This window comes from Barbus barbus (genome assembly GCF_936440315.1).
Source record: "Barbus barbus genome assembly, chromosome: 31".
Lineage (NCBI taxonomy): Eukaryota > Metazoa > Chordata > Actinopteri > Cypriniformes > Cyprinidae > Barbus > Barbus barbus.
This window is the reverse complement of record NC_136759.1, coordinates 6,242,687-6,268,969: the sequence shown is the minus strand read 5'-3', so window position 1 is coordinate 6,268,969 and position 26,283 is coordinate 6,242,687. Positions and strand designations below refer to the sequence as shown.

Below are 26,283 nucleotides of genomic sequence, written 5' to 3'. Positions count from 1 at the left end.
TATTTCAAGACCCACCAAAATATGTGAGATTAGAAAACAATTGACATTACTCTAAGCTTATCTTAATTAAAAGTTTTATATGACAGAAATTGAGTATCACAGAATTAAGTTCACACCATAACAAGCTACTAGATGTACGATAGATGTGTCTTCTTACCACTATAATATATATCTGCATTCACTTCTGTACATATTTGCTTCTTTTGCCCTTGCCCTATTCTGCAATCTGTTTACATTTGCACTGTGCTTACTGTACATATGATTGCATTTCGCACTCTGTACTTTACAGATGTTTAAATTTGAATTATGTTTACACTTGCATTCTGCACACATCTGTTTACTTTTGTTTTCATTTACTTTTGTATGTGTATGTGTATACTTTTGAATGAGTGCCAAATTGCGTTGCTGAGCTCCACAATAGCAATAAAGATATTCTATTCTATTCTATTATATTATATTCTATTATATTCTATTCTATTCTTTAAAAATAATACAATGATAAGACAGTAATTAAGTCATGAACATATTTTCAGTATGTTTTATTTTATTACACTATCTGATGTTTCAAAACACTTAAGCAGCACGCATTTCGTTCCACTGAAATAAATAAATAAATACAAGCATGCTCTGTATTTCCAGCTCATCGGTTTTCCGGACATATGCTCGGTGTCAGCAGCTCGTTCTCATCAGTATATCTAAGTTCACTGGACTGGAGTAACATATTTAAGCGTGTTTAAAAGGTTACTGTTGTGCGTGTTGGGTGATTCTCTGAATTGGGTGCCCTTCAAGTCCCCCAAACTTACTTCAAAGATTTTCAATTGAAGGAAATCACAAAATGCATTTTAACGCTGTCAATTAATAGAACCAGGTGCCTTTGCATTATAATGCAACACAATTGCTTTTTTTTTTTTTTTTTTAATATAATGGGTTGCCTAAGTAGTAGACAACAAGCATGTTTGCATGTCCTCACTAACCATCATTACATTTTCATTGAATATCAAACAAATAAAAATTGCAATTTATACCAAAATGTTGCTGCTAATATAATCGTATGTTGGTCTACTTTAACTAAAATATACATATATATATAAAAATGCATTAATTATATATGAAATTGCAATATTTATACACGTCCTCCAGTTTGTTTTCAACCCCGTCACGCCATACTATTTACCCCCCTATAAAAATAATGGATCAATCCCTGTGGCATCACATCCAGGCAGTGACATCACACAAGTCTCTTGAAGAACATGCTGCAAAGAAAGGCACGTGTCAGTATCTTTTCTTACCTATATTTCATGTTTTTCACTGTCAGATTAAGATTGTCAGGCTCAACATTTCAACTCTGTTATATGACTAAATGATAGTAAACAACGGTTTAAGAAGAATTAAATAATAGTTTTGCAAAACATTAAAATTTTATGATGTCCTAAATGCCATGTGGTGCTACTGTCTTAGCTAAGCTAACTGTTTTAGCTACTGTTAGCCAAAAACTTCAACCCCGTCACATTTTTTATTATAACAGGGTTGAATCGTTGTGACAGGGTTGAAAGTTTGACACTTCTTAGTAGATTACTCAATTGTAGACTTGTTGTATTGTAATGTGAACTGTCAGAAATAATCAATTATGGTATTTTATGATTTTTTTGGACCAAATGGAAAGATTGATTGATGTTAATGATTAATTAATGCTTAATGCTTTTGATTTAATGTTAAATACTTACTAAAATGTTGTTTGTTTTTGCCAACTTTAATAAAATAAAATGTTATTGAATGTGATATCATTAATTTTACAGGTAAGAAATCCATACTATATTGAAATAATGATCATCACTTCAACCCTGTTATCATTTTCAACCCCGTTATGCAGAGTTCAACAATGTTATTTGACAGTTTTTATTAATATTTTCGTGATAAGAAGACAAATTAGGTCAATGTTTGTTTTGCTGTGTGCAGAATTTACAGGACAGTCGGAAAAAATATGAAAGCCTAATTAAATCCTAATGTTAATGCATATTTTGTGATAAGATATGAAGACCAATGTTAGATGCAGTTTTCATGACCTGATTTGGTTTTCAAATGGTGAGTATTTAAAAATAAAATTCTACATGCAATAAATGATATCAAACAAGGGACATCTCATTGAAAAGCTTCTACAAAAATTTACTTGAAAATCTTTTTAAATAATATTTAAACAGGGTCCAAGTGGTCTGTGACGGGGTTGAACTCCAAAACAACTTTCAGTAAGAAAAAACACTCAATATCGATTAGAATTTCATGCCTGAGGTGGGAAAATGTATTTTCTTAAAGGTTTGACTAATCCACTATCACATGAAATGATCAGAAATATAACTATTTAAGGTATATATATAAAAAAAAGGTATGACCCAAAAGGCACCCAATTCAGAGAATCACCCTGTTAATGTTAATGTTGCACTTTATTCGGTTGTTATGAAATGTTCTATGTGAGTTGGGTCAAGCCCTGCCCCTGTACACAATATATATCGCTAAAATATATTCCGGGATATTGGTTTATTTGGAGTCAGAGTGAACGTTAGTAACTTTAGTAATTTGTGGTGCTGCATGACTTGAGAGATACGCGAACGGTTTACAACGATTCAGTCCGATTTGGTGAACCGGTTCGACCATTGCACTAAAAAGAGCCGGTTCTACAGGTAAACTAGTTTACTGTGGACCTGTACGTATTTCAAATAGTCTTTGAACGACATAAAGGTGAGTAAATGACGACGGGATATTAATTTTTGCTTGAACTATTAATATAAAGATGTTTTTTTTTTTCACAAGTGTTGATCTCTTTTAAATTTGCCCGTCGCAAGTACAACAAGAGTGAAGATAGTGAGCGGTTTGAAATTTATTTATTTATGTATTTTAATTTAGTAACACTGCTAGAAATCCGCCGTGTGCTGTCATAGATATGTCAATAATATTGCCATGCAAGAAAAATGCGTAAAGCTCCAACAGTTGGTCAGTTAGGAGACTGAAACATCTCCCGTCCCACTCCCCAGATCAAGTGCCAGGTCACCTCCATCTGGGGGGCATTTAAATCTCTTGGGGGGGGGCGCTGTTTTATCGGTGCTTTCGCTTTCAAAATCGATCGCGTTCAGCAAGGATGGGGGAGGATGGAAAGTCCCACAAAAAAAATAAAAAATCTGGTCCCATACCAATCCCACGAAAACACTGGGGGGAAAATCCCGCCCGGGCCGTTCCACCCCCGTGTTTTTTTTTTGGCCGAAATCTGTCAGTTACAGTAAAAATATAGTACAGATCACAGCGTGCCCACCTTAGTTGAATAAAACCCCAAAATGTAGTTTTTTGTTATTATATTGAACTGAAAGCCAGTTTATGCACAGTGTTGCACACATTACATGTAAATCATCCATGCTACACACGTTTTCTATTTGGATTTTTTTTTTTAAAGTAGTGAAAGACATTTCACTCTCTATAGATATATTTTTCAAAGACGGAGTTTTGAAGTTTCTCGCTCAAGTTCACAGAGACCTAAAGCGCATCCTGTTTGCTTTAAAGCGCAACGTTTCATTGTTATTCTGAGTGCACACAAATAAACGTAGAGGCTTTACAGATTCGAAAGATGTATTAGGCTACTTTTATCTGTATGACCAAAAATTATAAGGAGATTTTAAGAGCAAGTGAGCTCACCGGCGCCTGTCCTGCAGCGAGCGCGCTATTCAGCTTCCACTCTCCACACAAACACTTCAATAGCGCACATTTCTCTAGGTTAACATCATATTTGTGTATAAAGTTGGGTAGGCCTATATCATTACTATTCCCGGTCCCGCCCACTCCCGCTGACATTTTTTTCTGTCCCGTCCCAATCACGTGATTCGTAGCGATTTTGTTTCCCATCCCGCGGGATTCCCGAAAAAATGTCAGCCTCTAGCCTTCAGGTGTTAGATAGTGTTCTAGGTTATTGCGTCTGGGGTTTTTAGGTCCGATAATTAACACCTCTGTTTTTTCAGAATTTAGCAGTAAGAAGTTACTTGTCATCCAGTTTTTTATATCGACTATGCATTCTGTTAGTTTCTCAATTTGGTGTGTTTCACCGGGCCGTGAAGAAATATCATCACGTTTTTTGTGTTTTCTAGTTTGGGGAACAGACACAGTCTCTATAGTGTGATAGCTAGGTGAAGGAGTCTCTATGTGCTGAGAATTAACTGACTTCTGTGAAGTGAGGAGGCTAGCAGACGGTCGGTTTAGCCAGTCTGTCTGCTTCCTGACCTGGGCCCCAGTTAGTCAAGTACGAACTCTAAGACTATGTGCCATATTTCTAGGGCACCACCCCAGGAGGGATGAACACCATCTCTTTTCAACAGGTCAGGTTTGCCACAAAAACTCGTCCAATTGTCTATAAAGTCTATGTTATTCTGCGGCACCACTTAGACATCCAGCCATTGAGTGATGACAGTCTGCTATGAATCTCATCGCCACGGTAAGCTGGGAGGGGGCCAGAGCATATTACTGTGCCTGACATCGTACTTGCAAGTTCACACACCTCTTTAACATTATTTTTAGTGATCTCCGACTGGCGAAGTCGAACATCATTAGCACCGACGCCGATAACAATCTTACAAAATTTACGTTTAGCATTAGCCAGCACTTTTAAATTTGCCAAGATGTCAGGCACTCTGGCTCCCGGTAAACATTGGACTATGGTGGCTGGGGTGATTTTCTCTCTCCGTACAATAGAATTGCCAATAACTAGAGCACTTACATCAGGTTTCTCAGTGGGTGCCTCACTGAGTGGGGAGAACCTGTTTGATGTTTTGATCGGAATGGAAGAGCGGTGTTTTGACCCACGACTAGGCCACCTTACAGTCACCCAGTTGCCCTGCTGCATGCCGGAACCGAACAATGTACAGGGCTCCCTGAGCTAGTCGCATCCAAAGCAGTATCTACAGCCCTCACATTCTTACTATCCTCAACTAAAGTTTGGATCCGTGTCTCTAGTTCTAAAATCTTCTCTGTCAGCCTAACTATTTCCCTGCGTTTATCACATGTGAATCCCTCATCGCCGACAGAGAGATAAACTGTACATGTGGCAATCAGTGCAAACAACAATAGCAGGAGAAGAAGCCATTACTCACCGTGATTGATGAATGATACCAACTTAACTTACCACTTACCACTGTTCGATGAACCCGTGAAAAACGGAGCAAGAGAGAAATGAAAACGGACTGAGAAAAAAGAAAACAGTAATAGGATATAAGAATAGAAACGCGAATGGAACCGCGAGTAACAAGCTAACCGGCTAACGAATGCTAACGCACTGCACTTGCGGTTTTAAAAGTGAACAATCAAATTAGTTTGATAGATAATACCAGAAATATGGCGGGAATTAAATGATATATTATCACTTTAAACAACAGAGAGTGAAAGTAAGGTAAAGATTCAATAAAAAAGCGGAGCTACAATTGCAAACCTCTCAGCAGCACAACAGACTGAAGCCAACACTGCGCCACATTGCTTTCAGCTGCAGCGTCTTTCCAATTCTCTGAATTGATGTTCAGAGCTTTCATATCACTCTTGCAGACATCTTTATAACACAGCTGGGGGCGGCCAACAGATCTCTTGCCAGGGGCTATCAACATACAGGATGTACTTTGGGATACAGCCATCTTCCATTTGGTGTACATGGCCAGTGCCTGCGTTGTCTAAGCAGCGTGTACATGGTGGGCAGACCAGCACATACAAGGACCCAGGTGTTAGGTACTTTGTCGCTCCACTTTATGCTAAGGATTTTTTTTATTATAGCCGTGATAGTTTATACATTACAAAAACACTGTAAAAATAAAAAATTAGGCTAAAAGAAAGTCATCCCACTCCTTTACGTCTTCTTCTATCAAGAAGATTTGTCAGATTTTCCTAACAAGCAACCATATTTTTTAAAATAAGCCCAAAAAACTGAAACCCGCGACTCAAGATTTTTTCATGCAACTTTACAAAAAAGGAAGCCCAAAGTCACATATAATACGTGGACATGGCAATTGTGAAACAAATGTGTTACAATTGGCACATGCCAATATGCTTAGTGGCACATTCAGTTTTAACTGGCATGTGACAGTGGAGAGTGGCATGTGCCACCATTGACCCAGCAAACATGCCCCTTTGGGACCCGTGTGGGCCCACTGTGGGCAGAAAATCTAGCCCATGCGGACACCCTGCTGTGGGCACCAATACTGGCATGAAATACCGGCACTATGGGGCCCGAGTGGGACAGCCCAAAGTGTGGGCTGGCCCACACAAAGCAGAGAACGCGCCCAATGGGGCCAATTTGACACTTGTGACACGTGTCGATGGATTGTGTCAGTGTAACTGACATTAGGCTTGTGTAAGATGAGCAATATCTGAGCAGAATGGGAGCCTATATCTTTATCATTATCGTCCTTGGTGTGAACACACACACTTAATGGCAGAACTATATTTAATTGATGACACATTTCTATCAAACATATGTTTAATTAGATTACGGAATTAATTTGTATGTATTTACTTGTGACATGCATGTCACACGCCACTCTCCACTGACACATGTCAGTGAAAACCGGAAATGTCACCAGATGTGGCACTGGCTTCCATGCATCAGATGCCATGTCACTTGGTTGTGCCTAGACGGGATACAGCTCCGACTGGAAATGAACAATGAAATACATTTTCTACATATTAGATTGTGTTTTATTAACGTCTACACCTACCCCAACCCTAAACTTAGCCCTTACAAGAATGAAAAATAGTAATTATTGTTGTATAGTGTGACAAAAAAATATGCTGTATTGATGTGTGCATGCCCAGTAGCGCCATACGTATCCCTTTAAGCCTTAATAGGTCACTTAATAGGTTTGTTTGAGATGTGCCTCGCCTCGCCTGAAATGTAGGTGAGAGTAGGCGGCTGCAGTGAGGGGAGAAGTGAAATAAGTGCAGTCAAGACGGACAGTTCTAACCTCTGGAAGTGGAAGATACCTACGAGATCAAAGGCTGAAATTGCGTTATTCTCACTCATGCGCTGTGCTGCTGATAAAAATTATATAATTTCAGTTAATTTATATGAAAATAAATATGATGAACAAGACGTTCAAAGTGCTTGCTATTTAATTCCATACGAAAGGTGTATTTATCACCCATTTTTACTTTAATACAAACATCTATTTTAGATTTTCATAGAACTATGACAACAATCACATATTTCACACAGACATTGCACTGTCATAGTGTTTGGGAATATTCATGCATAATTTAAATACGTAATCACATGATAGATAGATAGATAGATAGATAGATAGATAGATAGATAGATAGATAGATAGAAATCAGAAAATAAAACATTTTAGAAGAGAACGCAAGATCAGTTGTCTGAACCAATGACCCATACTTGACTAGGAAGGAGTAAAAGATCCTGTCTCCCTAATCCCTCATTTAAGATAAAACAATGTTATAAGCATGAGCGTGCAATTGGTTCAGCACGTGCCTATGGTTGTCATAGTTATGTATAGAACAGAAATAAAGATTCAAAACATAAAACATGTAACATCACACAAAAATAGCATAGCTGATCTTCAGCCCAGACACTTTGTGCATCGTAGAGGGCCACCCTTGGGCAGAGGTTAGGCTGGCACTTACACCCAGGGTATAGTTCATCTTTATACTTCTTCTTCATCCTCAGTTAAGGTCGTAGAATCTCCATCGTTTGTCAATGTTTGTGACTTCCAATTGGGTGTATAAGGCCAGTCCTGGTATTGTGCATTTTGGTTACTCTTCAAATTCAATTTCTCATCATTTGCCTAGCTGTGGCTTTGACAACCAGTGACTTCAGTATAGGAAGCACACAGCAAAACAGTAATCTTCCTATTAATACTGCAACTCCTAAAAACATTCTTAATTTAGCTATCCATGCTCCCCATGCTCCTAACTTTAGACCAAACCAATCCCACATTGTATTATCTTTTCCAGCATTTGCTTTAAGTTTAATTTAATTTAATTTGATTATTACTTCACTAAAAGCTCCTTTTGGAGCAGTATTATTTGGGATATAAGTACTTCATTGTTCCTCAAACATAACACATACTTTTCCTTTTTCAGTTAAAAAATAATATAAAGCTATTCTATTTTATGTCATTCTGCTTGTTGCATCCAGTTGCTCTTCTAGAAGTTATAAGGCCTCATGAGTGTAAGTAATAATTTTTTGCTGATTGTACTTTATGTAATTAATACATTCTGTAATTTATTTTTTCTTAATTCCAATTTATATAGATTCAAACCCTGATTTAACTTCATCTCTTGCATTAAATTCATTAGGTATGCCTTTAGGTTGACCAAGTGAATCTATATAAACTGCAGGGTCTTTTTCATAGGCTCTTTTGGATCTGATTTTCCTCTTCTAGAGAGATGTGACTCATTCCATGTGTCAGCATAATCCTTGTACATAATAATAATAATAATCCTGACCATTTTTCTGGTAATGTTGGCAAGAGGCCTATTATAATCCACATATCCACCATATGTCTGCCAATGCAATATCAATGTCATCAAATATAGGTGGTGGGCCTTCTTTTATTACTAAATAGTCATCTTTACATCGTGGTATTTTCCATTTTTTGCTGCATTTTCCTTCAAATCTTCCTACGCCAATGTGTCCCTTTTTCTCATAACATTCACATTCCTGATTTGCCATTAATTGTATTTTTCCTTGTGGCTTTTGTATTTTCTTTTTCCTTAATATTGGCCATTTATGGGTACATATGCATTGTAATTCAATTGCTTCTCTGTAGTTTTTTGTAGGTTGGAAAAACTAGCACCAGTATGGGCATATTGCCATTTTGTGGGTACAGTTTCTAAAGGTATTTATTTATCTGCCTCTTTCTATTAAGCATTTACCTCTCAGTTTTATTACATCTAATCCCATTTCACTAGATTTTTAGATTTTAGAAGGGTTTTCAAACTGAGTTGCAGAGTGGGACAAGGTGGGTCACTCAAAGTCACTTGGCTGTTGCTAAATTTGCGTTTCAATGATATGCACACACATACTCGCACACACTTCAGCCTACGAAATGCAATATTGCGTAGTGCGATTTAAAACATGATTTAAAACATGCGTTGTGTGTTTTTGTTATTTGTAATAACAGCGAGGGTCTCAGAGCGATGATTCATTATTAAGAGGCCCAGTCCGCATTAGGCTATTAATGAGAAGAAACTCACTCACTCCATATAAAGAGTAAGTTCCTTAGTTTCGTTCCTTCATATGCATTTGTCTGCCTCCCAATAAAGAAATGGTATGTAAAAAGCATTTCACTTGTACGGGGTGAGCGGGGCACAAATGTGGGGTTAATTGTAACACTACATGATTTAAACATTTTCACACAGTAGCATAACAAAATTAAGAAAATTCCCTATTATTTCCTTGCTATATCATCACTAGGCTAGAGAAAAATGTTCCAAAGTAAAAAAATATTTTGAAGATATCGCTGAACATTTATTTAATCATTGCAAAAGTAAATTTCTGGATGAATTATTTCACAAATATTTTAATCTCCAAACTGTTTTAGATTGTTCTGCTTTGCTAAAATAAAACAAATGTTGGGTTCTGCTCCGCTCTCCCCTACACACACGGACGGATCATATGAGCATGTTCTGTGCTAAACCCCGTGATGAGCAACACCCTCAACACAGATCAGCACGGAGTGAGCTTGAATTTGTATGGACATTTCATATACTCATCGTAATGTCAGTTGTTTTTTTTTTTATCTCAAATTATTTGGTGGGTCTTGAAATAGATTAGCTGTTGGGTGGGTCATGGAATGGAATAGTTTGAGAACCTCTGTCTTAAAACATTCTATTCTACAACTTGAACTGTGTATGAGTATTGGTATAATATACAAGACTGGTCTTGCTTCAAAGCAAACTAAGCACCCCCCCCCCCCTTTTTTTTTTTGTGTGTGTAATTTACCATTTTATACCAGTTATTTTCTTCTACCTTTTGCCATAAAACATTTGAATTGCCAATTTTCTTATAACTGATATTATGATTATTATCTACAATATGTCTATATTACCTAATTATTTTTTGCTTCTCGTCCAATTCTTATTCATTTTGTATTAAGTAAAAGCCACTGACAGATTCAGATGAGAGTTGAAAAGTCTTGTCTAGGCAAGTCTGGGTGCTGTTGTCTACGGCTTGAGCTTGTAGAATTAGATGCATTAGGCATGTGATGATCATCAGATATCTTTTCACTTTTTTGCTTCTCTGACAAAAGAATGTGAGATCCTTGAGTTGTCACCAGTTTGCACTTCATCTTAGTTTTCTGCTTGTCTGTTTCCTTCTCTTTTCACTTCCTCTTTTCCATTTGTTGGCCCACATCTGCTTCAAAGTATTTTGATCATTTCGTCCCATCAATCACTCCATCTTCACCAGGGTGACTCTTTGCAAGTCGTTGCAATGGTTTTTCCCTCGTTGGCAAGGGAGGGTCGTTACTAGCACGCCCTTTATCCCTCACTTCATGCTATGTGGGGTTGTTGAAGCTGGTTGTCGTATTTTAAGGTGAGAGATGTGGACCCATGTGTCACTTTGCAACCATTTTGTTGACCAATGCAAGATTCTTCCTGGAGATCATAACTGCACACTCACTGGTTCTTATTGGTGGAGCAAACCATTCCCTGGCCTTGATATAATTGCTGTAACCTGTGAATGGAAACCGTCACAGTTTTTGTTAGTGATATCAAGCATGCTCATTTGCTCATCTGGCCAGTCGTCTTTTTTGGTGTGACCTGTGGAAACTTCATGTGGTTTGAGGGCTGTCCTGGCCCCTTTTTTGACACAATTGTATTGACACAAATACATTGCTGTCAATACAATGAGTATAGGGCTAATACCCATTTTCTATAATTTAATTAAGAATTTGGATTTACTCAGTTATCGACATCCTTATTATTTTTCAAATGATTTCAAATTCATTCTCAACACTTTGTTACTTCAGTTATCTCTTTGTTTTAGAGATGGCTAGCAAATAGTCCACACTGAGCTGTGAAACACACACAAACCTCATTACTTTTACCTGCTAAAAACACTTTAATTGTTAGTGCAAAATTTATAAAAAAGTGTATATATATATATATATATATATATATATATATATATATATATATATATATATATATATATATATATATATAACAGTGGCAATATTAATAATGGGCGGCCATGGCGTGACCGCGACCCCAGCACCCGCCTCGCCTCAGCAAATTGCAGGCTGGCCATACTAACTACCGGCGGGCTTGGGAGAGCCGCGGACGGTGGTGTACTTGCATGGGCCACGAATGCACTGGCCTCGGGCAGCTGACTTGCGTTGGCCGCAGACAGCGGCGGGCTTGCGTTGGCCACGGGCGGCGGGCGGCAGGCAGCGGGCTTGACTTCGGAGCTGCGGTCAGCGGCGGGCTTAATTTCCCCGCGAATGACAGGCTTGACTTCGGAGCCGAGGACGGCGGCGGGCTTGGGAGAGCCGTGGACGACGGCAGACTGGTTCTGGCTCGGGGCAAGAGACTCCCCAGACACCGGAGAATCTCTTTGCTCCATTTTAGTCCTGTGGTATCTGGGAGGTCCACTGGACGATGGGAATTGGCCCCATGCCAGAACAGCGAGAGAATGGTGGCGTCATCGAGTGCCGTCACCGCGGCGAACCTGCAGAACTCCCAGGAATATTCAACAAAGAGGAGATCTAGGCGGGCAAGAGCGACGAAGCAAGCGGCGATTTCCATCGGGAAAAAACAGGAACAACTGAAAACTAAAAAAAAACTGAAAAAAATAAACGGGGGAACACCGTGCAGAGGTCTGAGGTATTGAGGTCCGGTCTTCTGTCACACTTTGTAGGAGCCACTCTTCCAATAACATAGATTTTATTAATCAAAACACAGGGAATGCTGAAAGCACAGAATATTTAATTACACAGAATGACATACACAGAATGACGATTAGATCAGACACAGAGGCAGGGAGGCACAGGGCTTAAGTATTAGGACTAAACGAGGAGTAACTAGATAATTAATAACACACACCTAGAACTAATGAACTAATAAACCAAAATGGGGACAGGAACAGGAACTAACCAAATAAGGGCAAGAGGAAGGGAAACACAAGACATAGGAAGACAAGACTGACACTACAGTGGTCAACTGTTGTGTAAAAATAAGTGATATAACTCGAGCAGTGAGAGCAACACGAGTGCTGTTTGTCCCGAATAGCACGAGTGCAAATGTGATTTTACACAACAATAAATAATAAGTTAATACTGTGTTGTATTTTAAAACCAATATTGTCTGCTTTTGCTCAGTTTTGCCAAAACATTATTACCTTTAAAGCCACAGCAGATCTTTTGTGCATCTGTGGGAGGTGTTTAGTTTCTGAATTCATCCACATTTTGAAGGAATCGGGTGAATCAATGATGTTCCAGTTTTGTTCCAGTAAGAAGCCTTGTTGGAGCATTTTGGACAATTTGCAGGCGAGAAATAGACATTTGAGGCAGGTCACAGTAAAGGGAATTACAGTAATCCAGGCGTGAAAACATGGATTACAGTCTCCAAATCTGGGGCAAAAACTGTTTCAGTTTAGCAATTGATCTTAGATGGAAGAAACTGCCCTTGTCACTGCGTAGAATTTCTGTAAATGCATTTGTCACTCCTGTATTTTAGTGAATTATGTGTGTGCAGAACACGATTAAGGAGTAAAAGGTGAACCGACAACCAAATTTAGCTGTAGTGTGTACGTGGCCCAGAGACTTCATCAGATCATCCCCAAATTTGGATCAAATACTGTTTTCACCCTCTCGTCAATTCTAATATAACAGCAAAGACGCCAAACTAAAGAGCTGTATCTCACTTTTATATTTTCATTATTGATTGTAGACAACTTCATCCAGATATGCAGGGATCACGATCACAAACTGTGCACGAAATGACATAGTTAATTTTTCATTTTTCATTTATTATTAATACATTGTTATTAATTGATGTTAAAACTTTTGGAGCAATCAGTTTGGAACAGATTCTCAAGGTTGGAAGGTTTTTTTTTTTTTTACTGAATTCAATAATTATCTCCAAGTTGTTTAAGTGTGTCTGACAGAAGAGCAGCTTGGACTAATAGAGGAAACAGGAGTGATATCAGGCACATACAACATGGAAATGTATAAATAACTAACTGGTGCCATCTACAGGGACACTGGAGATGCTACTCAAAGACCAGTGACCATGAACAAAGGCAGATTGAAAGTATAATTATACCTATATAATTAGCAAAATTATAATTATAATTTGTATTATGTTTGTAATTAAACTATTTAAATCTCTCAATAGCAGGAGCATGTGGAGTCAATTTTCTAGGAAATGAAAATTAATATTTTTGTATTAATTTCATGTCTTTCATTATTAAAATCTTTTATTTTTTATTTATTTTTTGTAGACACCAATCAACCAGAAACAATGCAAATATGAACACATATGACCAATAATTAACATTAACAATGTTTATAGGTGAATATTGATTCAGTTATTGATTGTGGGCTCCATTTAATTAACTACGAAAATAATTTCTCCAACATTACTCTTTAGCCACTCCGGCCATCATTTTGAAAGCACCACAATGTTGACACTTCGAGAGGAAATCATTTGACAAATGTTGTACAGTTATTGTTGCACATTGAACAGAGAAAGTATTTAACTGATTTTATAAATGTTGTTTCTGCTCTACCATTTGTCAACACTTTCTAGAATGTTTGAAAATAAATATAAAAGTGGCATCAATTCCAGCACTGATTTATTTGCATTTTCACTTCCATTATGAATATCATACTGCATATTTTACAGTGAGTTTGTAAAATAACAAGTAACATAGCATTGTGTTGTTGTGAAACAAATTTACACCAATGTATACAATTCTTGCACACTACACTTTCTTGTCAGGAAATGCTATTTGACTGTGGTGTCATGACACAAGTGCATTGGTGTGATAAGCTCTGACACCAATGCTGCCTTCACGTGCTATCAGAAATTTCCTATTTCCCACTTATGAAGTACTGTGGGCTTGTCGCATTCAAGCGCTTTGTTGTCGGAAAGAATTAAATATAGCATTCCATTGGCTGACAATCATAGATAGACAGTCCGCTTGTTGACGATTCTTCAGTCAAATTTCTTCAGAGGAATTTCAGTCAAAAACCTGTTTATTTCACTGTTCTTAAAACGTACAATATGCTTCAGATGATTGTTTATATATAGCCTATGAATACACTAATTTAATGACAAGACAAAGACACAAAGTGATGTAGTTGTTGTGGAAAAAGCGGATAAAGAATAGCATTGACGGCAGCAGTGGTTAGCCATTTAGTTTAAGGCCCGCCCAACTAGGAAACTGTCAAAATGATATCAGTTTACCAGTAGTAAATACAACTGAGAGACGTTCAGGTCTAATATCAATATAATTCTGATTGCACGTGAAGGCAGCATTAATAAGAAGGAGACATTTTTTCATCTTGCTGGGCGTTGGCCTCATACCAGCAAATGGGCTGAGCTTCAATGAAAACAGAAAACATCCTTTTCCTTTCTTTCACTTCTCTTATTTTTTACTTTTCTCTTCTTGGTAATAAGTTATTTTCCCAATCCTCTACAGAGGACTACTGAAAAGGTAAGAATGAAAAACTGATTATTGTGAAAAACTGAAAATTATTATTACCGCATTTTTGGAGCAAAACTTTAAACAAGTTGCTGTTGCTGAATGCTTGCATGTTAACAGTTAACTCCCATAATTTCCACAAAGCATCAGGAAAAAGGTGGATATAGCCTAAGTTATAAACGGATAAGTTATGCTGATAGTTGCTGAAGTTATGCTATAAATTTTAACCATGTGAAATTTTAACTTTGGTTTTTGTTTATGTATTCAGCCAGCCAACATGAAAGCGTCGCTTTTTTTACTTTTTCAAGGTACAGTGTATGTTTTCCACTTTTAGGCATGTTTTATGCAATTAATATATAATCTAACATAAATGTACATGAATTGTGGCTTTTTCCAGGGCTACTTAAATCAAATGCCCCATTCCCAAAATCTTACACAAAACAATATGAAAAAATAATACAAACAATATCCATATTTTAATGAACATTTTGAAAGAAAAAGTTCAACTCACAAGCCAGAAACATAAGACTAGATGGACGGAATTTGGTTGCAATTATGTTGAGACCAAATAACTATAAGTAATTACCAGAAAAAAAACAAAAAAACATTTCCTTGGCTTCTTATAAATCCTCCGTAGTACATTAGATTGATACAGTTTGTTGAATTCATAGTGTGTTTCTATAAAACTGTAAACAGAGTCTATTTGCTTCCTCAATATCAAATTTACTGAATCACGTCAGCAGCTTTTCATACTATCTCTCTTTTTATATAAAAGACAAAATCAATAATGCAAAGATTTAACTATCATATAATAACAGCTGCCATAAAGAGCTGAATCTACTGACACTTATTAAGTTTAGTGTGGTATGGTGTCCTACACTAACAGAAAACAGGCAAATGAAATGCTAAAAATACCAACTTAAATGAACAAGCAGCCATTAATGACTCCAACTTGTTCCAGGTGTTCTGCTGTATGATGCTTTTGGATGGGAAGTGAGAATGCCGAAATTCATTCATGGTCTCAGAGGTTCCTGTCTGGTCATACCATGTTCTTTCAGCTACACATCATACCCACCTGTAAACCCACGTAGGGTTGTGTGGTATCAGTTGGTCTCTAAAGGTTATCCTTTAGTTTATGATCCATGGTATCCAGATAATGTCATTGATAAGTTTAAATTGAAAACTGATTTATATGGTGACCCATCAATATTGGATTGCAGTTTGTTGATTAAAAGTCTGGAACAGTCCCACCATGAAGAGAAAATATACGCATGGATTGACCCTGAAAATGTTGGATGGCGCACCTACAAATTTTATGATGTCACCGCTACAATTCTAGTTGATGGTACATAAATATTTTTTTTCTTCAAAATTTACTTGACTTCCTATTTATTTGCCTAATATTGACATTTCTGCTATTTGTAGCGAGTCCACAGCTGCCCAGCATCAGTATTTCTGGAGGTGAAAGGATGGGTGACGACATCACAGTAGAATGTTCAGCTTTCCACACGTGTCCATACAGCACACCAAACATCACTCTGAACGGTATAGAAGGATCTGATCAAATAAAGGATGAGTCCATTAAAGACGGCCTGTGGAAAATCACTCTGACACGCACAGGTGTCATGAAGGCAGAAAACTCAACCATTGAGTGTTCAGTAACACATTATGGTGGCATAACAGTGACAGATACAAAAAATACAAGGGCACAATGTAAGTAAACACAATATGAACTGCTTTGTGTGATATTAGCCATTCAATTAAATTAGTTCACTTAAAATATCACACTGAACCTATTACAAGATTTCAGTTCAATTTCAGGTGTTCATTATAACATAACGATTGAGCCTGAACTGGCAGATTTCACAGAAGGTGTTGCAAAGAGCTTCACTTGTAGCGTCTACCATTCCTGCCAGAAAGAGCCAACCATCACATGGAACTATGAGAACATGCAGGTCACAAAGGGGAGCAAAACACTTTCAGGTTTTAATCGGGTCACCTTCTCCAACATGACCTTTCTGGGTGCAACAAAAGATCAAGGAAAGAAATTGATTTGCACTGCTAATTTTTCTGGAGGAAAAATTACAGCTTCTGTTGATTTACATGTACAATGTGAGTAAACACAAAAAATTAACTGATTTGTGTGTTTAAATGTCACAGTTGGACCTATTACAAGATTTCAGTTCAATTCCAGGTGTTCATCACATAACGATTGAGCCTGAACTGGCAGATTTCACAGAAGGTGTTGCAAAGAGCTTCACTTGTAGCGTCTACCATTCCTGCCAGAATGAGAATCCAACCATCACATGGAACTATGAGAACATGCAGGTCACAAAGGGGAGCAAAACACTTTCAGGTTTTAATCGGGTCACCAACTCCAACATCACCTTTTTGGGTGCAAAAGAAGACCATGGGAAGAAATTGATTTGCACTGCTAATTTTTTTGGAGGAAAAATGACAACTTCTGTCGTTTTACGTGTACAATGTGAGTAAACACAAATATGAATTGATTTGTATTGTAGTAGTTTAAATGTTACAGTTGGACCTATTACAAGGTTTCAGTTCAATTCCAGGTGTTCATCATAACATAACGATTGAGCCTGAACTGGCAGATGTCACAGAAGGTGACGCAGTGAACTTCACCTGTACCATCTACCATTCCTGCCAGAACGAGAATCCAACCATCACATGGAACTATGAGAACATGCAGGTCACAGAGTGGAACAAAACACTTTCTGCTTTAGATCAGATCAGCTATTCTAGCATAACCTTTCTGGGTGCAAAATATCGTGGGAAGAAACTGATATGTACTGCAAAATTTTCTGGAGGAGACATTGAGGCATCTGTTGCCTTAAATGTGCAGTGTGAGTGATTTATATTGTCTCATCCATGTCTCCTCATTGTTTTCTGTATTGATATTGTTTATTTTGTTTTTTCCTGTAGCTCATACATGTCATTGCAATACCTGGCAGATCAGTTATGATAGTATCAGTTGTGTGCTAATGTTTATTCCTTTTATCCCTTTCCATCATGAGGCAGACCCAGTGCTCATTGGACTGAAGACTATTGGTCTTTACATCCTAACACCCTCACTTGTGTTCCTTCTGGCTTGTATCCTTGCTGGAGTCATCATATACAAGAAGCGACAAAGGTAACTCTTTGTTTTTTTAGGCCAGGCATTTCTAAGCGTTTTTGTCAGCTGAACCCCGAGAGGTGAAATATTTACCCAGTGAGATCTTAAGTTAATATTTCAATAATTTAACAACACACGTGCATTGTCATGATTCTCTAATGGTAGTTATTGGTCACATGACATACAAGTAAACCAATGTACTGAATCTTTTTTTTTCAATTGGTGTTTTGATTATTTTTTTACTTTAAAATTATAGGGCTGCACGACTTGGCCAAAAACGATTTTGTTACAATATATTATTTTGCACTTTTCTGCAACAACATTTCATCTCATATGCAAATGTTTTATAGTGATGCTGTTGAAAGCTTTCAGGCATCAGACTGAACAAAATAGTCTTTGCATTGACTTTGTACAGCTAGACTTTAAAGTGGATTGAGAAACCTAATCAAACTAATACTAGGCATAATAAAAAATAAAGATTATGTTAAAATCACCAGTTAAAAGGAAGTAAACACTGCAAACCACAGTACAAAACTCTTGTTTTTGTGCACTAGGAATCATATCTCAGTGAACAAAAGGCCAAGAAGTACTTATTGCACATACAGTGCACAGTGAATATGACAAACTTCATACTTTTTGTCTAAGCAAGAAGTGTTGTTTGCTTTTGAGAAGTGCTAAAAATGCTAATTAGATATTCTGAGGACAAATTAGATGTGTAGCAAGTTGTCATATCACTTACCATATGAACAAGCAGATGTTCATTGTCTAGATGAATAATCTATAATATTTTTGCATTTACTCTCTTGCTCATTTGCTGCTTGATAAGAAAATATTTACCTTAAACTTTACTCTTTTCTGTGCCTTATTTTAAAAGTTATAGTTTAACATGGGTTTGATAACTGAGAAATCACATTGATATACTGCAGTGATGTTTAGTACTTTTAGTGAACATGCAGAAATCATGCAGATGGTGGAGCTGTCAGCAATGAAAAGCATTCATCTAGAGGTCAAATCAAACAGGATATAAAATTAAGCAGAATTCAAACAAAATGGAAAAAGGTTAATAAGACTCACATCCTCAACTTCCTTTCTTACACATGACATCTGTTCTCAGGTCAAAAGGTGCAATGTCAGGAAACAAGTCTTTCTCCAGACTTCAAATGCCATTACCAAAGTATGAGTCTAATTTATTAAAAATGACAAGATGTTTTTGGTATTTAAATGGAATAACCACAAAATGTTTATTTTTGCATGCACCTCAGTCTTCCCAAATCCCACTCTGTGAGTATATTATTTACATTGTGAAAATCATACTCATATGAGAAATCCCTATTGGAATATGCTATTGACTGATGCCTGACTCTGTTCTCTCTTGAAATATTCTATTAAGGACTATAACTATGAAGCTGAATACACCAACATGGACTAACTCAACGAGTATGGACATATCTGATGAACATCAACATCAAAGCAAAATGCAATACAGTTTTTGTAAAATATTAATGGTGTTAGATTTTATTAATAATAACAAAACATTTGTCATGCATACAGTATCTGCATCTATTTTTAGAATTCCAAATCTATTCAGGTTGCTAAAGGAAACAACTGCATTGATTTACGTTTATGAATTATATATTTAAGCTGATTTTTGTACCTGAATATTAAATATGGAAAGTATCATATTGTTACAGTGACATACAAACAGAAAATTAAGCTGTTTCTTATAAATGCTTTAAGGGATTGAAACAATTTTGTGCATGTTGTCACCATCCTGAGAGTATTGTGACTAGTATGCAGACAGCGCCACCTACTGGTCAATAAATCATAAAAATTGGACATACATTGTAAATTAAATATTCGATCTGCCATTGCTTTTTCTGTTTTTATGTCATCATGGCCAATGTCTCACTTATACATTATCATTATTTACTGTAGACACATCGTGATAAGTGGAAGAGCACAAACAGAAGTAAGCCTATATGACACACAATTATTCATCTAGTTTCACTCAGTTTGTTATAACCTTTCAATGTCTAATAAAGCATTATAAATGACAATAATATGAAATGGATACGAAAAAACATTATTATGATCTTATCCTTGGAAATTTAAGTTTAAAAACGTAAATACAATCTCTGTTTCCGACTCTGTAGTTTGTATTCACTTTAACATGAATTTATGCTTCATACATTATTCTGTACTCTTTTTTTTTTCTGGTGTCTATCTTGACATTCCAACTCCTTAAAAATGTTTAAAATAAATCAAAAACAAAAGTTTGCAACCAAACAAAGACATATATGTGGAAATATGTGGAACCATAGCAAAAACATGAATTTCTATTACATTGTGTTACATTAGCCATATTCTTTTCAAGCATATTCGATAAATCAGTTTTGGTTTCGGTTTCGATTTCCATAGAGACTGACTGCGCAGTGGACCATCAAGGTATAGCAAGTCCTTGCTGTCACCACTCATCCATGCCTTTCGGCTATATTTTCTGACAGGGTTTGAACTACAGAGGGAGCTGTGTGGACAATTTTGAAATGAGCTTATTTGCCTAATTATTGTACATTATACCCAGTTCCCAGCGGTTGTGTTTGACGACACTGATGTGCACAGCTGCATTCCTTTAGTTCACCTGCACCGGAATTTATTTTTTATTTTTTGTAGTTATTCAACGCCAATGTAAGCGCATGCCAATATACATTGCTTACTATGTTTGCTTTGCAAGTCTTACCAAAATGTGTTTTGTGCGTTCAACTAGACAGATGTTCTCATTATTTGTTTCCCAGTGAACCAGTCTTCCTGTGAGTCCCAGCTGGTAAGCTGTACTTGGAACGACAAAAAGGTCAGTAAATATTATTATTATTTTTAATTAATTTTTGGTTAAACTATTTTTCTTTAAAGATGTTTTTCCACAAGTGTTGACCTCTTTTGAATTTGCCCCTCTCGCATAGGCTTATAGTCGTGACGTATTGCAAGAGTATACATTTGAATCCCCAAACTGAATTACAGTAGGCTAAAAATAGTTTGCGGTTTGAAATGTGGAAATGTTTGTAAATAAATCCGCAGTGCGCGGTTCTAGACATGCAAATAATATGGCTATGGAATAAAAAAACGCTTTCGGACGGGAGGTGGTTTTATAATACCGGTGGACTGATATGTGGAAAGAAATCAATAGCCTAACATTTTTGTAATATTTGCAGCATTTTTGCCTCTTAAGTTAGAGTCCAGGCCATCATGGGTGCACGGTCAGGAATTCTTCTCTACTGCCTTTACGGTATGATTTTTATGCATTCTTTTCATATATACCTATTATTTGAATAAATTACTTTTACATTTTGTGCACTGTAAGATCTAATTAGTTAACCTTATTTAGAAAAGCATGCAAACCCAATTGCCTTAAAATCTAAGTCATTTTAAGTTAAATATATGTGTGTATTCCAAACAAACATTTGTAAAAATGCATAAAATAACACTTAATTTCAGCATAAGCCTGAGGCAAAGTATGCTGTGAACTAGAAACTAGCTTGACATAATGCTACTCACACAAATATTTTTTTTTCCTAACTAGGGTTTTCTGGGTAACAAAGGCATAGTACACAAGTAGTACGGATTACTAGGTTTTTACGATCAACTAATTGTTGTACAATAAGTAAAATCAACTAAAAAATGTTAGGACATTTGTTTGGTTACAGTGTGAATTTACTTCTTTAAAATAATTTATAAAAATGTAACTACTTTAAATGTAAATAACTTTATAAGTTTACTAACTTTTATCATAATTGTTTTGCAGTTATTTGTGCAGGTGTGTTTGCTGATGTTTGGAAGGTGCAAGTAGAGTCTGAAGTGGAGGCTCTGGTGTCGTCTTGTGTCGTGTTGCCCTGTTTATTCAAATACCCTGCTCAACAACAGCCCTCCAGTCGTATTAGAGCTATGTGGCACACGAAGAGCTACTATAAAGAATTTGTGTACCACAATGACCCTACAAAGGTTAAAGACAGTTTCAAGGGACGAACAAAACTGATTGGTTCACTGGGGTCTTTAAACTGCTCTTTGGAGATTGATGAGGTCAGAAACCATGATAACGGCCCGTATTGTTTCAGGGTTGAATTAGAGACATCTCCCAAATACGAGCACTCCTTTGTGGATAACTGTGTGTCAGTTAAAATGATTGGTAAGTGTGCTTTTGAGCTCTTAACCTGTGATTACAACACCTAAGTAGGGTACAAAATAAGAAAAACGTCCGGAAAAATTATGTTTTCGTGACTAAATAATTACAAAGTGAGCTTGTTTGTGCTTTTATTTAATACATGAAATATGTGTTTTGTCATTCATAATATATTTTCAGAAGAAGCATCAAAACCACAGCTGCAGGCTGAGCAGTCTGTGCAGGAGGGTCAACCTGCAGTCTTCACATGCTCTGTCCGGCACACCTGTCCGTCCTACCAGCCCACTCTCACCTGGAGCCACCCTGGAAAAATCATCATGAGCTACAAAGACATTGGTCATGGAAACTGGGAAGCAAAGTCTGTCCTGTCCTTCTCCCCAACAAAAGAGGATGATCACACTTTCATCACATGCGCAGTCAAGCACCACGGGAATGTCAAGGGCGAAATAACAGCGACTCACCCTATCTTTGTGAAAGGTATAACAATAAAACTGTTCTGTGTAAATATTGTTTCAAGTAATAGATATCATTTTAAGTAATTAAGTGATTTTGTTTTTTACTAGAACAAGCAACTCTCAACCACATTCTCATACCAGTCATCTCTGGTCTTGGAGCTGCTCTTTTGGTTGGATTGCTGTGTTTCTTCATTGTCAAGAGATACAAGTGAGTCTGGAACTGACTTCAACAAAAATATTGCTGACGTTTTTCAAAGGTATCGCCTCAGTGACATATTTTGTCCCTTTTTTCTGAGAGTGTAGTAATTGTTCATATTAAAAATCTTAAAGGTTTTGACTCTATCTGGTCTGAGCTTGGCACCACACTGTAAAAAAAATCCGGGATTTCACAGCATGCAACTGTAATATTTCACAGTAAATTACATTATCATTACAGGCTTTTACTGTGATTTTCACAGTGTAATACCGTATTCGGGAATTTTACTGTGAAAATAATGTAGACGGAGCAGTTAAAGAAAACTACTGTGAATTCCTTCCTGCCTCTGCGCGCTGTGTCGTCTGACTGAGCTGTCTCGTCTCCACAATTTTCTCATCCGAGTCCAACGGATTCAGCGGTAAGTGTTGAAATGTCAAATTTTATTTTTATATGATAGTGCGTGTAATTTAAAAGTATTAACCAAGTAGAGTTAGCTGTAGGTTCTGTTGTCACGTTGTTAGCGGTTAGCTTACTTGTGTAGGTTTGAGCGCGCCAATTTTTTAAACCATAAACAGACATTGGTTGTAGTAATTGTATCGTATTAAGTTAGTAGCTAACTTTGAGACATTAGCTAATTTTTGGAGCCTCATTTCGAGAAAAAAAAAATGTATCTCAACTTTAGCTTTTCTCTTTCCCTTATTAACTTTAACTGGGCTTCTTCATAATTTTCTCCCCTGTGTGATATGGAGCAGCCTTTGTCTGCTTCATCAACCGAAAAAGTAAGTGCATACATATATATATATATATATATATATATATATATATATATATATATATATATATAGATAGATAGATAGATATATATCTCTGATAGTGCATGTCATTTAAAAGTATTAACCAAATAGTTGTAGGTTCTGTTGTCACGTTGTTAGCGGTTAGCTTGCACATATAGGTTTGAGCGCGCCATTGTTTTTAACCATAAACAGACATTGGTTGTAGTAATTATACTGTATTATGTGAGTAGCTAACTGTGAGACATTATCTAATTTTTTGGAGCCTCAGTTCGGGAAAAAAATGTCATTATCTCTTAACTTTAGCTTTTCTTATTGCTAACAGTGATATCTTTCCCTGTGCAGGTTCTCTCCACAGAGGTGACCACTGGGGAATAAAGTTGTATGTAAGGTAAAATGGCCTTATGATCATTATTATCAACCAGAGAAATTATAGTGTCGTGGATTATGGCAAAGATAGAGTAAATTCATCTAAAATGAGTAACGTTAACTGGGCTTCTTCATATTTTTCTTCCCTGCTGTGTTTGTGTGTGTGTGGGTGTGATACCGAACAGCCGTTGTCTGCTTCGTCAACTGAAAAATGATAAATCAATAAAGGTAAGGGATTATTTGTGTGCAAATTTTGACTGTGCTACCATAGGTACAGATTATCAATAGTTGAGTATTATTGTACTCTTATTCTATTGATATATTATTTTGTAGCCTTGTGCTACAGCTACAGCCACTGATGGTTAAGGGACTATGATGCTACCAAGAACCTTGCTTGATTATTCAAGGTAATGTTGTCCTTCTCATTTTTATTGTATTTTCAAGTGTCAAGCAATCCACAAATTTGTTGTTCATCCAACCTGAAAAAAACTAACAGCTTTCCTCTCTGCCTTTTTGTTTATATGTACTCCTTGGGCATCAAACCAGAGATGGCAGAGAGGACATATCAACCAGCAAGTCTGTACACTGATCAGGAAACTCATTGAGTTCGAATGGATGTCAGTCTAGTGTGTAAGCAATGTTCCAACACCAAAATGGACAAACTCAACTCTGGCTTTGTGTTAAACTAGATGTAGTCTTGCAGTAAGATGATCACTGAATATGTTCTATAGTGTGTCGTCCTGGTTCAATGGAGAGAAGCATGACTGTCTGAACCTATTTGCTGGAAAGACAGAATTTATGAAACTGCAAAATAAATGTGTACAATTGATTGTTTTTGTGTTTATTTCGAATTTAACATATCTTTCCAGTGTTATAGGTTATTGAATGGGTTAACACATAAAATTTAAAAATTACAGTATTTTATAATAAATTAACAATAAAAATATAACAATATATTTTATAGTAAATTAAAAACACAATACTGGCTACTGAGTTGCATTACTATTACAGATTACACTTTAATTCTACAGCAGATTACTGCTAAATTGCAGTAATCTGATGGCATTAACTGTGACTTCACAGCTAAATACAGTAATTGTACAGGAGCATACTGCTAAATCACAGTATGGAATAACTACTGTGAAGTCACAGTATACAGCTGTCATTTCACAATTATTTACTGTAAACAGTAATTTACTGTGAAAATAATGGAACTAGTTTACAGTAATTTACTGTGAATTTACAGTCAATTGTTTTACAGTGCAGCTATGATAACACAGTCCCTAATTATAATGTGTTAACAATGAGAATATATAAGTAAATAATATAATTTAAAGTAAAAAGTCATCATAATTGTTTTAATAAGAATGATAAAGTGCCCAAAGTGATAAAGTTTCAAGTGTTTTTTTGTTTTTTAGAATATGGAATTGAAAATCAAGAATATATCCACTTAAAAAAAAAAATCTGCATTGTATTTATAAACCTCCATCACCAGCCTCCTCTCTTGTGTGTGTGTGTGTGTGTGTGTGTGATCACCAGGTCTCGTTCAGGTGTAGGCAGCAACAGATCCTCTGGTGGAAATCCATGCCAGGATTTGGATTGTATTTGTGGTAAAAAGTAATCCTAACACTTTATTTTAAGGTGTCCATAATACAGAGTAATTACCTAGTTAAGTACTCAGTAGTAGTCGTTGTACTTATATGCAATAAAATGTACTTACCATGTAACTAAGTTGTAGAACAGCCTGTACTTACAGTTTGTAATTATATAGATGTAATAGGCAGCGACTGTTAAACATATGTAACAGGCCGAGTAGCCAAACGATTGTTACATGCGTTACAGACATTATACAACGTAATTACAAATGTAAGTACACAGGCATAAGCTACTTAAAATAAAGTGTATCAAGATTGTACTTGTGTACTTCAAGTGTATCTATACTGTACACAGCTATACATGTAATACCTTTCTAATTACATTGAAATATGACTTAATATTATAAGCAGAAATTGAAGATGTAGGAACCTATTGGAAACAATCTGTAATCCATGATTTGTATGAAAAATGGTTTGTCACAATTTTATGTATCAAGGAATTATTTTACATTAATTGCTATTCATTCTCTAATGCAATGTTGTACTTTTCACACAAAAATTGTTTTTCTACTCTTTTATTAAAGGGGTCCTATTATGCTTTTTCACTTTTTGAATTTTAGTCAGTGTGTAGTGTGTATGTTTGGGCATAAAACGATCTACAAAGTAACAAATCTCAAAGTCCACTCCAAAGGGAGATATTTTGTTTTAGATATAAAAATCATTTTTCAAGAACTACAACGAACGGCTCATTTGGACTACAAAGTTGTTTTCCTGTATTTGTGACATCACAAATTGTAAATCCCGCCTACGGAAATTTGAATGGTTGGCGGGTGGTGAGAATGCTTTGTTGAGCACTGCACGTTTCAAAATTGAAACCCAGTGCGGGTGTT

The 26,283-nt window shown here is 36.4% G+C and overlaps 2 protein-coding genes and 1 long non-coding RNA gene across 7 annotated transcripts; all 3 read left to right on the top strand.

Moving 5' to 3' along the window:
- Positions 1-14,438: 14,438 nt before the first annotated feature.
- On the top strand, positions 14,439-20,099 carry LOC306851671 (peroxidasin-like). Of its 5 annotated transcripts, none has more exons than XM_079388096.1 (11): positions 14,439-14,695; positions 14,952-14,991; positions 15,645-16,028; positions 16,109-16,396; positions 16,505-16,795; positions 16,878-17,168; positions 17,257-17,547; positions 17,723-17,834; positions 18,931-18,990; positions 19,079-19,097; positions 19,207-20,099. In XM_079388096.1, exons 2-11 carry the CDS (start codon positions 14,961-14,963, stop codon positions 19,243-19,245), a joined length of 1,806 nt encoding a protein of 601 aa, XP_079244222.1. In that variant the 5' UTR covers positions 14,439-14,695; positions 14,952-14,960; the 3' UTR covers positions 19,246-20,099. The 5 variants fall into 5 exon arrangements, with proteins under 5 accessions (XP_079244222.1, XP_079244223.1, XP_079244221.1 ...); XM_079388097.1 differs by having other exon boundaries at positions 14,569-14,695; positions 17,719-17,834; XM_079388099.1 differs by having other exon boundaries at positions 14,669-14,695; positions 15,904-16,028.
- A 488-nt stretch (positions 20,100-20,587) lies between these two features.
- LOC306851672 (sialic acid-binding Ig-like lectin 14) lies at positions 20,588-26,011 on the top strand. The gene is made up of 6 exons (XM_079388100.1): positions 20,588-20,664; positions 21,023-21,096; positions 21,613-21,993; positions 22,168-22,464; positions 22,551-22,650; positions 25,338-26,011. Exons 2-6 carry the CDS (start codon positions 21,057-21,059, stop codon positions 25,417-25,419), a joined length of 900 nt encoding a protein of 299 aa, XP_079244226.1. The 5' UTR covers positions 20,588-20,664; positions 21,023-21,056; the 3' UTR covers positions 25,420-26,011.
- LOC306851673 lies at positions 23,694-24,621 on the top strand. The gene is made up of 4 exons (XR_013782533.1): positions 23,694-23,820; positions 23,984-24,026; positions 24,132-24,205; positions 24,345-24,621. It is a non-coding gene; the product is annotated as an uncharacterized lncRNA (long non-coding RNA).
- Positions 26,012-26,283: the final 272 nt, after the last annotated feature.